At 52.3% G+C, this 13,269-nt stretch overlaps 6 protein-coding genes across 6 annotated transcripts; 4 read left to right on the forward strand and 2 right to left on the reverse strand.

Annotated features, from left to right (window-relative positions):
- Positions 1 to 474: 474 nt before the first annotated feature.
- Asppvi_001583 (uncharacterized protein) lies at positions 475 to 2,653 on the reverse strand (the record flags this gene model as incomplete). The annotated part of the gene is made up of 2 exons (XM_043297878.1): positions 475 to 826; positions 915 to 2,653. The coding sequence occupies 2 exons, from the start codon at positions 2,651 to 2,653 to the stop codon at positions 475 to 477; spliced, it is 2,091 nt and encodes a 696-aa protein (XP_043153813.1).
- Positions 2,654 to 3,704: 1,051 nt separating this feature from the next.
- Asppvi_001584 (uncharacterized protein) lies at positions 3,705 to 5,663 on the forward strand (the record flags this gene model as incomplete). The annotated part of the gene is made up of 5 exons (XM_043297879.1): positions 3,705 to 3,754; positions 3,802 to 4,302; positions 4,365 to 4,697; positions 4,760 to 5,027; positions 5,268 to 5,663. The coding sequence occupies 5 exons, from the start codon at positions 3,705 to 3,707 to the stop codon at positions 5,661 to 5,663; spliced, it is 1,548 nt and encodes a 515-aa protein (XP_043153814.1).
- A 1,058-nt stretch (positions 5,664 to 6,721) lies between these two features.
- Asppvi_001585 (isopenicillin N synthase family dioxygenase) lies at positions 6,722 to 7,963 on the forward strand (the record flags this gene model as incomplete). The annotated part of the gene is made up of 5 exons (XM_043297880.1): positions 6,722 to 6,859; positions 6,915 to 7,148; positions 7,195 to 7,581; positions 7,630 to 7,809; positions 7,859 to 7,963. 5 exons carry the CDS (start codon positions 6,722 to 6,724, stop codon positions 7,961 to 7,963), a joined length of 1,044 nt encoding a protein of 347 aa, XP_043153815.1.
- Positions 7,964 to 8,317: 354 nt separating this feature from the next.
- On the forward strand, positions 8,318 to 9,344 carry Asppvi_001586 (uncharacterized protein; the record flags this gene model as incomplete). Its single annotated transcript, XM_043297881.1, has 2 exons — positions 8,318 to 8,567; positions 8,620 to 9,344. 2 exons carry the CDS (start codon positions 8,318 to 8,320, stop codon positions 9,342 to 9,344), a joined length of 975 nt encoding a protein of 324 aa, XP_043153816.1.
- Positions 9,345 to 9,536: 192 nt separating this feature from the next.
- On the forward strand, positions 9,537 to 11,029 carry Asppvi_001587 (FAD-binding oxidoreductase; the record flags this gene model as incomplete). Its single annotated transcript, XM_043297882.1, has 3 exons — positions 9,537 to 9,662; positions 9,718 to 10,864; positions 10,914 to 11,029. 3 exons carry the CDS (start codon positions 9,537 to 9,539, stop codon positions 11,027 to 11,029), a joined length of 1,389 nt encoding a protein of 462 aa, XP_043153817.1.
- A 28-nt stretch (positions 11,030 to 11,057) lies between these two features.
- Asppvi_001588 (putative aldehyde dehydrogenase) lies at positions 11,058 to 12,706 on the reverse strand (the record flags this gene model as incomplete). The annotated part of the gene is made up of 4 exons (XM_043297883.1): positions 11,058 to 11,351; positions 11,406 to 12,111; positions 12,161 to 12,611; positions 12,661 to 12,706. The coding sequence occupies 4 exons, from the start codon at positions 12,704 to 12,706 to the stop codon at positions 11,058 to 11,060; spliced, it is 1,497 nt and encodes a 498-aa protein (XP_043153818.1).
- Between the last annotated feature and the right edge of the window lie 563 nt (positions 12,707 to 13,269).

The following is a 13,269-nucleotide window of genomic DNA, read 5'->3' on the forward strand; positions in this document are numbered from 1 at the left end:
TCCAAGACGAGGAAGCAAGAATAAAGAAGCTAATTCCGAATATACATCAGTTGATGGCGGCAGAACATGCTGCCTTTTTTTGGTAAGGAATATGATTAGATAAAACCTCCAGCTGCCCTGAATGCATCTGCTCATAAGATGCAGGGCTGAGGTTGCATCCCATATTAGGGTCAAGGTTTCATGTAATAAGCACTCTGATTCTCTTAGAAGTTGTAAAACAGTGGTAAAAAGAGGGGCAGTGCTGCACCTGTTGAAATAACACTAACTTATGAGTTAAATATAGTTAACCAGTGTCACTGCTCCTTTAGCCAGCAATGTTGAAACTAAACAATTTCCTGGGAATAGTAACACCCTCCACCTTAATCCATCCATCTCCGCAAATTTAAATGAGTGTAGACAGACACAGCCCCTAAGGCTCCTCCTCAACAATAGCGCCGTCCTATTTGTGCCTGCAACAACCCTTCTTCATCATCCTTAAGCCGAAGCAGTCACATCATCCTCAGCCATGGCAATCCGCTCTTGAGTGACGGCAACTGTACTGGCGTCCCCCGATGGGGAATTGAAGTCAATGAAGTTGCCTTCCTTAATAGTAATCTTGACCACCTGATTTGCATCTGATTCCCTTAAAGTATGCATCTTGAACCCGGCTGTGCTCTCCTCGTTCAATACAATGTTTGCCATCGACTCCGCTAGTTTATTTGCTGCTGCTTTTTCGAGTAGCTCTGGATCATCATCCATCTTCCATTTGCCTCGTTGCACAGCCACTTGCTGACCAGCCGCAACACACAGACCTTCGGATCGTTTCGCTCGGGAAGCTCGAGCTTGTCTGCAGTGACAATTGAACTAAGCTACCATTTTATCTATCTTCAACTTGAGGTTTCTTTTTTCTGAGGCAACCCTGACCCCCATACCACCTCCCTGGCATCGGTTTTCCAACAGTTGTAACTGGTGTACTCTCGTGAGATCCCGGTGCGAGAGGCTGTTCTGCAAACCCAAGGTGTCCGCTTACCGAGTCGGTTGCCGCTAGAAGCACACCAAACTTGAGTTTCTCATCTCCCGCTTTATCCAATATTTCGTCCAAAGAAGCCAAGCACGCCCCCTTGATCGCAGGGCCATTTGGGCCCGCCACTGTGAGGGAATGAACCAAGCTGTCTCTTGTAAGACGTCCGCAAGCTCCACTACTGCAAAGAGATAGATAGACCAAACACCCGAGACCGATGATAAGGAGGACGGCGACCGTGACGATGATTCGCGGCTTGTCAATTTTGTAGACGATTACGTTACGCTCATCTAAGACGGACATTGTGACGTTTAGTGCTTCTTGTTCCGGAGTACCGAATTTTGCGAGCAAAGGCGTGACCCAGAGCACTCGCTGCATATGTGACAAGAGATCCGACGGCATGACGAGCGTTTTATCCGTATCCGCGACCATGGTTCCCATCATAAACAGAGATTTACCAGGGTTAAGTCTGTCACGTATATCGAGCAGCGCTTTTCCGGCAAATACTTCTAAAAAAGAGCCGAATAGAGACATCACTCCACCAGCCGGTCCGTAGAATGAACCGGCCTTAGCGAGATCGCTGTCGACATTAATAAACTGACCTCTCAAGCAGGTGAGGTCGCCCATGCTTCCAATGCCGGCTGTAATAGGAGTGGCACAGCTTCCAATCGCGGTTTGAACCATGCATAGGTGCCTAAGGTAATGTGTGTTGTTGAACATGACGGCTTGCACTTCTACCTTTGATTTGGCATCCACCCAAATTTTAACTCCGTCATACAGGACCGAGGTATTGAATACATCTTGGAATTTGGTCAAATCAGACGTCGGACCCGCGTCTGGATATCGGTAGGTGAAATTGTATAAGTCCCAGCCGGCTGCATTGGATTTGTTTCCAGGGAGAGCTTCAATGTTACAGGTAACATCGAGGTACTTGACGGGGCCAAAATTTGCAATACCAGTAACGTTGGCATCTGTGTAACGAAGTCCGCTTTTCTCTCCCATCAGAGCTGCGACTGCTGACCTCCTTGATATTGTCGTCGGACCCGCTGCAAGCATTGATGCTCCGTCGCTTAGGGCAAGCGATCCGTTAAACTGGGGGTGATATATCGGTAAACCTATAGGAACGATCTGCCTCTCTTGCCTGACTGTAATGGCGGACTGCAGGACAGGCTGGACAGCAGAGGTTACGGCAAGTCCCAGGAAACCAATTATCCAGCCAGCCCTGAACAACGGATAGGCTAACATGCCGACCGCCAAACGCGAAGACAAGTGCAGCGACTCAACGCTCTTTAACGGGATGCCTCCCTCCCCTCCCGTCTCAAGGCGCGGCTCCTCATTAGCCTTGGCCGGCGCGGCAACATTCTGCCACAGGTTTTGATAAAGCGCAATCCCGAGCAAAGCGGCGACCGACCCTCGAAGTACGACTGCTCCCAAAGCGACAAACGTCGGAGCGTATTCATACCACTTATTACTACTTGTGGGCTTTCCATCTGCGGAGAAGGCGATTGCGAGAACAAAGCAGATTCCGATAAAGAGAGCAAACACTGCAACCCAAGTCGCTTGTAGAACTTGCTTGAAAGGAATTCGCCCGTTTGTAGGAAGCTGTGTGAAGAGGGCTGTGGTTGTTTGGCGGACGCGTTTTTTCTGAACCATGGCGGTCTAGAGAATTTTGGTAAAAGGAAGAACCCCTACCAATGATTTGGAAGGGAACAGTGCTATCTTAAGGGAGTGGACAAGTCCATTTTCGTCGTGCTTTCGGTTTTTCAGCTGCAGCTGAGGTGAAACTCAATATTCTGCCCCAGAGCGTAGTGTGATTTGATAGTTTGATTGATTCGATCCTACGCCACTCATACTGCAGCCATACTCAGCGCCTTGGCCGACTACAAGTAGTTATCAGTGCCGACGAGGCCACTAATGTTAGTATACTGACAGCAAACTTTTCTCCCACACTTGGTTTCACTACCTGCTACCACTCCTCTGGTTTCTACCTCCCTATAGTCCTGCCCCAAATTGAATGTTGTTCACAACCGGTGTAGTCCAGCTTGGGTAGCGCTGCTGCAGTCGTTAATTGATGTCGAAACATGGAGCAGTAACTTACCCGCTAGACAGGCGTTATACTGACTGGCCCACAATCCCTTTTGCCCTGTAGTAATTTGGTATTCTTGGCATCACGGCCTGTAACACCGTGTACCTTAGTCATCGATAGGGTAAATTCAACCTGTCCCATGGCATTCATTCTTCAATCAATCAATCAACCTTTGCATCCAAGACTGATCCTCTATCTCACTCACTTCCAGGGATTACTATCCTATACTATCTCATCTTGCTCTGACAATTGATTAGACCCGAAGAAAACCCAAATATAACTGAAATGGATATAACTTACTCCGCATAAATGATATTTTCACGTATAAGCAGCAGAAGAAATGGAGATAGGGAGCAAGCTAGACCTATCACTTAGTTCGAACCTTAATACGCGTTCTCGCTAAATCAGTCTAGAGATTGGCTACTAATTTTGACCCTGCAGCCCAACAACATAGCCACCAAACAGCTGCTCAAGAGTGATAGGTGGGAACTGATGCTGTCCTTGAAGATGCCTCGCAGCCTGGATATTGTTGGCTGCTTGTGGACTGTCTGAACTAGGCCACACAGTGACCGGTTGCAATTAGAAAGAGCTCGTATTTAACTCAGCCGACTGCCAATCATGAATGTTCTCAAGCCGTCTCACTTCTTTCGTGTTCTCCAGGGCCCTAAGTGGCTCCTTATTCTGCCTATGTCACGGTAGCGACCGACAACCACAGCACGTCGAGTCGAATCACCGGGAAATACACGAACATTTTCACGGCGTTTCTCATCCTAACGCTTCCTCTGGCAGTCCTCGTCGCTGTTCTCCTCTTCCTCATCTTCCACTACCGGGTAACAAATAATGTGGTCAGCCGCGCCTTGATCCAGGATCTGGCCCAAAGCGATCATGGCGTGTTGTACGTCAACATCAATCCAGCATTCCTGATGAAGATCGCATCACTGTCAAGTACAGTGGCTGGATTCTTGACTACTTTCGCTGTCGGATTAGCTGCGTATCCTCTGGCTTCGGCGGTTCTCAAAAGCACGAGAGATTGCCTGCCGGATGCGCTGTTGTCGCCGCTCCAGTATTACTTAACGCTAGACTTGGTGGAGAATGCGGGTTATATGGCAGTATGGCGGTGGCTCAAATTTGCATTCAGCAAGCGTTCCAAGGAGACGAGGCCTCCTCCACAGGTAATGACCATTGGGAGGATTGCTTGCGCTTCTTTAATCTTTGGGTAGGGAAACTCCGCGAATGCTTTGGAGAATGACTATACTAAGGGCCAGTTGATCTCAACAGAGCTCTGGTCTTCACGGGAGATACTTGGCTACACCTTGAAACAAAGCCGACCGACTTCACGCAAGTGTCGCCTCTTCCAAGCGAAATGGCAACCTACAGCAAGATTCTCAATTCCAACTGTACAAGCCAGGACAATACCTTCAATGAGCAATGGGACAAGCCATGCTCCTTGAACCCCAATATCAGAAACGGCTACTTCATAGATCCAATCGCCACCCTGGAGGTCTTCAACAACGTCTCGGCCACAAGAAGTATTAATGTTTCCGCACGGGTGCCCCGACCCATGCCTTTCTGGGAATACCCAGTAACGGCCGGACTCAACATCGTGACTTTGTCGCGACAACATTCTCCGCCTCGACGCAATGCGATTCGGCAACAGCGGACTGCGATGTCAGTCGAGCCAACATCACGTCCGGATCGGGCTCATATTTCCACTGCAAAAAGTACACTGCGTGGTGGGGGCTTGTCAACGCAACCCCGAGATTCTTCTCAAAGCATTATTTTACCGATGCCACGGGTAGCCAGAACTTCACCGGTATGGACGCCCCGCTGAACAACCTGTTCTACATCAGCTTTGGTGGATTCATGGACCCAGCCTTGGGCAATACACTTAGGCTGGTCCAGAATAATAACACTGGCGTCATCGCCCAGGAGTTTAGTGGCGTAGGATATCTGTTTTTCTATAAAATTACTGTATACAATATCTAATACACTGTAGTTAACAGCACTATCACTCAGTTTATTATAAGTCCTAGTAATAATTCTATTATAATAGCTATAGTGCTAGCAGAGTCAGAGCTAGGGTCTGGTGATCTCCAGCTGCGTGCCGCAGCTAATCTAGGCACTCTCCTAGTAAATAACACCCAGGATATGGCTAATGCATTCGCGCTGGCATATAGTTAGGTCTTACTGTCTACCGTCTCTGGAGCACTTCAATCCTCGCCTGTTCGCTACGTCCAGCAACGTACCAGCAGCATCCTCACTCGGGTCCCGACTACACCCCTGTACTTCCTCGTAGCCTCAATGGGGCTACTCATCGGACTCGGCGTCTACCTGACCATCATGGAATTAGTGGCCGCGCGGACGAAAGAAATCGAGGAAGTTCGCGCGCGGTTAAGCCTGCAGCAGCTCGTCGCGGACCGGATTGAGCCCGACGCCGCACGGACGCCGATCAAGGATCTCAATGAGATTTTTGAAGGGAGGGTAGCACCAACGGGACTCACAAAGAGGATTGGTATCGGTAAGAGGGATCCATCAGTTGGCGACTGGGAGTTTAAAATCTGGGATCCTTTGAGGTAAGAACTGTTCCTTCATATTGGTTACCAAAGCCTAAGTTATTGCTTGATGAAACTAAACATCAACATACAACTTTCTCAATTTATAATATCGACCAATCAGAAGACGACTTTATAAAAGTGTGTAGTGAAACGATGCAGGAAATAAAGAGAAAGAGTAATGAATAAGGACGGCATATGGAGCAGCATTATGAGATAACAGTAGAGTAGGAGAGCAAAGGGCCAGTAAATGGATGCAAAAAGCGCCGGTGCTAAGCCTAAGACAGCAATATTGTAAACAGCAATCAGAAGAGAGCATGGAGAGAAGTGACAGTGAATGAGAGAAAGGGTGGAAAAACACTGGTGAATGAAGCAGTAGAATTTGGCTAAGAGCAACAAAGATAAAGTCTTCTAGGATTCAAGTGTAAACCTGCGCACGAGAGAGTAAACTATTCATCTCACTTCATTCGTTTCAGGGCATCATTCAACATCTTGGAAAGCACATACTGCACCGCGCAGATGACAATCATATTGTATAGCGTCGACGGCCTTGGTGGATGGAGCGAAGTGTCGTGCACTTTGTTTGGCGTCCCGTATTGGCCGTAGTATTGGCCGTACGTGGGAGGCCGGGTGGGAATATACCCTCACACGACTCGGATCAATACATATGAGGGAGTACTTTAAACTGCATCAGAAAATCGTAGCAATTTTCAAGGTTATTCTCGCCAGACAAGCGCGCATGGGGAGGATGGCATGGGCGTCGAGCCGAGCACCCTGGGCCCAGTCCGCAGACGGGATATGTTGTCTTTCATGGTGAAGTTGTTGTATATCCAGGGAAACTAGCGAGAAACGAAATCAGAAGGTGTTTCCGACAATGGCTCAATGAAGTAGCCCTATTCTTCAACGTCCTATATCTTATTTGTCATAGAATCATGCCATCTGGACAGTTAATTCCGCCATCAGATCCGATCCACTCGGCAATCTTTCCGACCCCGCTTTCCCTTTCTCTTCTCCTCTTCTTCCCCTCATCACTGAGATCTCTCAATCTTCAATGCTATCAGGGTCATCAAACAACTACACAACATGGCTGATTTCTCCTCCATCCCCATCATCGACTTTGGTCGACTTCAAGATCCCTCCACCAAAGAAGAAACCCTCGCCCAGCTGCGGGAAGCCATCTTCGTGGTGGGATTCCTGTACCTGACCAACCATGGCATGGAGGTACACCAACTGCACCGCATGATCGCATGATGTGTACTGTACTGACTAAATTCAGGCAATTATTAAAAAGGCGCATGCTGCCCTTCCCGATCTCTTTGCCTTACCGTCCGAAGTCAAAGACAAATGCAACATGATCAATTCCCCCGCGTTCGTGGGCTATACCCGGCTGGGCGCGGAGACAACGGCCTCACAAACCGACTGGCGGGAGCAATTTGACTTTGGGAGCCCCGGGATGAAGTCGTGGTCGCCCAATGATCCGATTTGGCAAAGGCTTGAGGGGGACAGCCAGGTATGTTTAACTTCCTGGACGCTGAATATGATGACTGACGACGTAGTACCCCGATTACCCCGGTGCCAGAGAACTGGTGGAGGAGTACATCGCCGAGTCGGCCAAGTTGTCCAAGACATTCATGCGCCTTGTGGCCGAATGTCTGTCTCTACCACCGACCACCTTTGAAGCGTTCAAGGGGAATATGGACCGACTCAAGTTCGTCAAGTACCCACAGTCTCCGCCGGGGTCGCAGGGTGTCGGTCCGCACAAGGACTCGGCCGGACTGTTTACGTTTCTCTCGCAGGATGATACAGGCGGATTGCAGGTCCTCAATAAAAAAGGCGAATGGATTGATGCGCCGCCCATCGAGGGGAGTCTGGTGGTGAATATTCAGCAGGGATTTGAAGCTATTACGGGGGGTATCTGTACGGCCACAACGCATCGCGTTATTGTATGTTGTGATCCATCCTTGATTGATATCAGCAGCTAATAATAACAGGCACCAACCTCAAAGACCAGATATAGTATCCCTTTCTTCCTTGGGGTGCGGCTGGATCTCACCCTGGCCCAGCTCAAAGAGTCAGCAGCGCATATTGTGCAGCGGATCCCGGCGTCAGATGATCGCAAGAAGAGGGCAGTGGATGTCCCGAGCGAGTTTCTGTCGCCATTGTACTCTTGCGTAAGTACCTGGTCTACCTGGTATTGTTGTCTTGGTCTAACGATGATAGTTCGGGGAGGCACATCTGCGAAATCGTATTCTGAGCCATCCGGATGTAGGCCAGAAATGGTATCCGGAGTTGTATGAAAAGTATTCCAAGCAGGTATTGACATAGAGGAGTCAATGTATTAGTATCCTCTGCTATTCAGTAAGACGGCGATTATTTCTCGATTGGGATGATTGCGCCCCCATTCCGCATCCGCGAATCAGACAGTATCCAGCAGGTTACGCGGGAGGCCTTGCGGGATCAGCATCGAAATAAGACATCAGACTGGCCAGTAGACATGGATTAGCGCTTTAATATCAGCAACTAGTCTGCTAGTCGCACAGCTAAGCATGGATCATGGCTGTGGCTGACTCTCTTCAGCCCGCTCAGCTGGTCTGTGCCCGAGTGTCTCAAATAATGGATAAATCTTACGCCTCCCTTCCCATTTCCTCATCATACGGTTATCCCCTAAAATCCATCAATATGGCCAAACTCGCTGCTCTCGGGCTGCTGTTATCAGCAATCCCCGCGTTGGCAGTCATCGCGACCGTGAATTCGCCCTGCTTGTCCATCTGCGGAGGCACCGCCAAGACAGTCAACGATGAGTTGATCTGCAACGATGGAGATTACAATTCCACGGTCAAGGGGCTGGCGATGAAGAACTGTCTCCTTTGCGAAAGTACCAGTACCACCTACTCCACCCAGTTCGACAGTGACGTCTACTGGTTCATCTGTACGCTATCCCTTGATTCACATCCACAGACCATATTAACCTTCATCGATAGTCAACCAGAAATACACAATCCAGGTCTGCGTCTACGAAGACCCCGCCTCGACCTCGCTCTCCCCCTGCGAGTCGAAATGTCTCCCCCTGAAACCCGTCTTCGAGACCCTCTGGTGGGGCAACAACGTGTCGCTGTACAGCTACTGTACGCAGAACAGCAATGCCTTTCCCACGTACGCGAGTGGCTGCTCCGAGTGCTTGAGGGGCAAAGCTGGTTCCAAGGTCCTGGGCAATTTCATGGATAACATGGCGTCGGCGTGCAAGACGCAACCGAACGCGACCAAAGGGGAGACGGTAACTCTGGCTCGGCCGTTGTATGACTTGGGCGTTGCGACGAATTCGACCGCGACAAGTACGACTGCCACTACAGCGACAGGAACGAGTACGCCTATGTCGTCGCCAAGTTCTACGGCCTCTCCCTCATCAGGGCTATCGGCGGGTGCAGCAGCGGGAATCGGGGTTGGCGCGGGAGCTGGCGTGATCCTCATCGGGGCGTTGATCTGGGTTCTGTTCCGGCGACGTCGTCGCGCTGCACAACAACCTCAGTCGATGTATCCTCCGGCTGCTCCAGGGGGAGGCCAAGAATATCCTCCACCGATGCAGCAGGAAGCAGCGCCGTATACATATCCGGTAGAGAGGAATCCTTCGAGGCTGGTGGAGGCGCCAGACACAAATGGGCAAAAGCCAGGAGGGACATGGGCGGCAGAATTACCATCAAACCATTAATAGATCTCCAAGTAGATGTAAGAATATCAATTGAGTAATTGAATTTGCGGTTTTTGGTAAATGAGTGCGCCATCTCTTATTGATTACTGATCGTCGTGGGCATCAGCCATGGCGATGCGGGGTATTTGAACTGCCATCCGCACTTTTTTCAGCTTCACCCTCATCAACTATTCTCTCTCTATCACAGGCGAAATGATTCCCGAATCTGCTATTGCCGCTCTCAAAAACCAACTCAGGTCGGCCAAGGTCTACACCCCGGACTCAGACGGCTATCACAACACGCTCCAACGATGGTCCGACACCGGCTCTAAACCAGCGGTATGCCTATGCCCCTTACTTTTAGATACGGATCATTCTGACGGTCTGACGACAGGGAATCGTGGTCATGCCGACTGGCTCCGAGGATGTCCGTGCCGCTCTCCTCTGGGCGCAAGAGCAGCACATCGACCTCGCTGTCAAAGGTGGCGGCCACTCTGTCGCGGGCACCAGCTCCTCCGACGGTGGCCTGGTCATTGACCTCTCCTTGATGAAGTCCGTCTCCGTGGACCCAGCTGCCAAAACTGTCACGGTCGGCGGAGGTGCCACCTGGAAGGAAGTCGACGAGGCCGCTGCCGAGCACGGGTTGGCCGCCGTCGGAGGCACCGTCAACCATACAGGCGTTGGCGGCCTTACCCTGGGCGGGGGATATGGCTGGCTCAGCGGCCAGTACGGCCTCACCATCGACAATCTGCTGTCCGCAACAGTCGTCCTGGCCAACGGGCAGATTGTGACGGCGTCCGCGACGGAAAACGCAGACCTCTTCTGGGGCCTCCGCGGCGCCGGGTACAACTTTGGCGTCGTGACCAGCTTCACCTACCGGGCCCACGAGCAGACCAACCCCGTCTACGCGGGGCTCCTGGCCTTCACCCCAGACAAAGTCGAACAGGTCATCGAGCAGCTCAACCTGACCCTCGAAAACCCGGACCCCCGCGGCGGCGCCATCTGCGTCTTCGCCCAGCCCCCCGGCGCCCCCGTCCCCATGGTCAACGTCATCGTCTTCTACAACGGCAGCCAGGAGCAAGGCCAGAAGCGGTACGCGGGCCTCCTCGCCCTCGACCCCGTCGTCAACACCACCGCCGTGATCCCCTACTCGCAGCTCAACACACTGCAGAACCCAATGGCCACCTACGGCGGCCGCAAGTCCTTCAAGGGCGTCTTCTTCCACCCGCCGCTGGCCCCGTCGTTTGCACGCACCATGCTCGCTGACCTGACGGCCCGGCTGCAGGCGGAGCCTGACCTGGCCGCCTCGGCGCTCCTGCTGGAGTTCTACGATATGCGCGCCATCTGTGCGGTGCCGCGCGAGGCTACCGCGTTTGCGAGCCGCAGCAGTACGCAGAACGGGTTGATCAATCTGCGGTGGACGGATGCGCGCAAGGACGCGGAGCACCGGGCTTGGGCGCGGGAGATGCAGGCGCGGTGGAAGGTGGAGTTGGACGCGAAGGTGCAGGAGGGGGTGCCGCAGTATATCAACTACGCCGAGCGTAAGTCTTCTTCACTCTTGTAACAAATAGTTTATGCTAATGATGTTAGCGGGTGACTCGGTGGTGAACAACATCTACGGTGAGAATCTGAGCAGACTGCAGGAGCTGAAGGCCAAGTATGACCCCACCAACGTGTTTCACAAGATGCACCCGATCAGTCTGTAGATACAGGTATATGTATATAGCATGATAATTACAACTTCGCACCTCCAGCCAGAATCATATACTTGACCGTCTTGACAGAAGTCCACCCCTCCAGCGCCTCCTCACCCATATCCCTGCCAAACCCGCTCTCCTTGACACCCCCAAACGGCGCATTCGCGCTGAGCATGGCCCACGCGTTGACCGTCACCTGGCCCGACTCCAGCGCCCTGCTCACCCGGTACGCGCGGTTCACGTCATTGGTGAAGACCGCCGCGCTGAGGCCGTGCAGGGTGTCGTTTGCCTTGCGGATGACCTCGTCTTCGGACGAGAACTTGGCGATACTCTACCACAGCATTAGCACATCTCCGTATGTAAAAATAGAATGAGGAAGACGAACTGCCACCGGCCCAAAAATCTCCTCCTTCATAATGGCCGCATCCTCCTTAACATCCGCAAACGCGGTATTCTCCACAAAATACCCCTTCTCACCAACCTTCTCCCCTCCAAAGAGCAGCCGCGCGCCGGCTTCCTTGCCCTGCGCAATATACCCCAGGATCTTCTGGTGCTGGGCGCCGTTCACGATAGGCCCCTTGGTGGTAGCAGGATCGAGCGGATCACCAGCCACACCGGGGTTCTCCCTCGCCGCACGCACATACGCCTCGAGGAACTTCTCGTATATCGTATCCTGGACGTAGATGCGCGATCCGGCCGCGCAGATCTGCCCGTTGTTCGCGGTGATTCCGATGCGGGTCCAGAGGAGGGCGTTGTCGAGATCGCAGTCGTCAAAGACAATGGAGGGGCCCTTGCCGCCTAGCTCGAGCGAGACTTTCTTGAGGTTAGTCTTGGCCGCCGCGGCGAGGATCTTCCGGCCTGTGGCGCTGGAGCCTGTGAAGGAGACTTTGCGGATGGAGGGGTGCTCGGCTAGGCTTTGGCCTGCGGGGAGGCCCAGGCCAGCGATGATGTTGACGACGCCGGCGGGGAAGCCGGCTTCTACGATTAGTTGGGCCAGCTTCTGGCCGTACAGAGGGGAGTTTTCGGAGGTTTTGATGATGAGGGAGTTGCCGGTGGCTAGAGCCGGGGCGAGTTTCCAGATTGTGATCATCCTGCCTCATTAGTTACTGTTGTGAAGTGGATGGGAGGTAGGAGGCATACAAAGGGGCATTCCACGGCACAATGGCCGCGCATACGCCCAGCGGCTCGCGGAAGGTATACCCCACGCCGCCCGGGATCTCAAGGGTCTTCCCGTCGATCTTGTCGGCCCAGCCGGCGTAGTACCGCAGGTTCGCGATTGTCTGGGGGATATTCATCCCCATGCTATCGGTGTAGAGAATGCCAGCGTCAACGGCCTCGAGACTGGCGAACTCCTCGGCATCGCGCTCGATCAGGTCGGCGAGCTTAAGGAGGAGCCGGCCGCGCTCCGGGCCGGGGGTTGCCCGCCAGGTCTGGAAGCCGGTGGTGGCTGAGGTTACGGCGCGCTCGACATCGGCGGCGGTGGCGGCGGAAATGGTGCCGAGGATGTTTCCTGTTGTTGGGTTCTCGACGGCGAGGGTCTCGTTGGAGGATGAGGGGATGAATTCGTTGTGGATGAAGAGGCCGGTGGGGACTGTCTGCGTTAGAGTGTCATCTAATATTCTCGTGGAGGATATAGGTACCGGAAATTTGGCGGCCAGCGGCGCCGGTGACGGTGATAGTGGACATTTTGACGTCAAAAATGTAGGACAATAGAGAATGCTATGGGAAAGCTATGAGGGATGAGATGTTTATATGCTTCCCTTCAGTATGCGGGACAATCCCGCGCATTCCGAGGGGATTCCGAGTGGCAGCGGGAAGAGATCGGCAACCGTCCGCTGTCAGAGTTTCTCACTAATTGGCACCAACGACCGCTGATCAGGAAGGTGGGGGGAGAATCCCAATGTAGAGGGGCTATTTAAAGCGAAGGCTTGTTATAGCGAGCAATCAGAACCATCATATGAATAAGCGGTCTGCTAACGGGCTTGGCAATCCGTTTCATCTTCGTGTCGGCAGTTGACAGGGGCTCTAAATCTAGCGGTTCTAACCCGGTATGTATAGAGAAGAGAATATGGCTAACATGAATAGGGGAGGTTGAAGAGAGGCTATGTACGGCAGGAAGGTAGCATGTCCTAATCTGGGACGGCCTTACACTGTTCCAGGTGCAGAGGCAGTCCACAGTATCTACAGGTATGGCTCAACAACCTGTTAGCAATCAAATCCACTACGCCGAAAAGGTGTCTAGACGACCA

The sequence above is a fragment of the Aspergillus pseudoviridinutans genome (assembly GCF_018340605.1).
Source record: "Aspergillus pseudoviridinutans IFM 55266 DNA, scaffold_1, whole genome shotgun sequence".
Classification (NCBI taxonomy): Eukaryota; Fungi; Ascomycota; class Eurotiomycetes; order Eurotiales; family Aspergillaceae; genus Aspergillus; species Aspergillus pseudoviridinutans.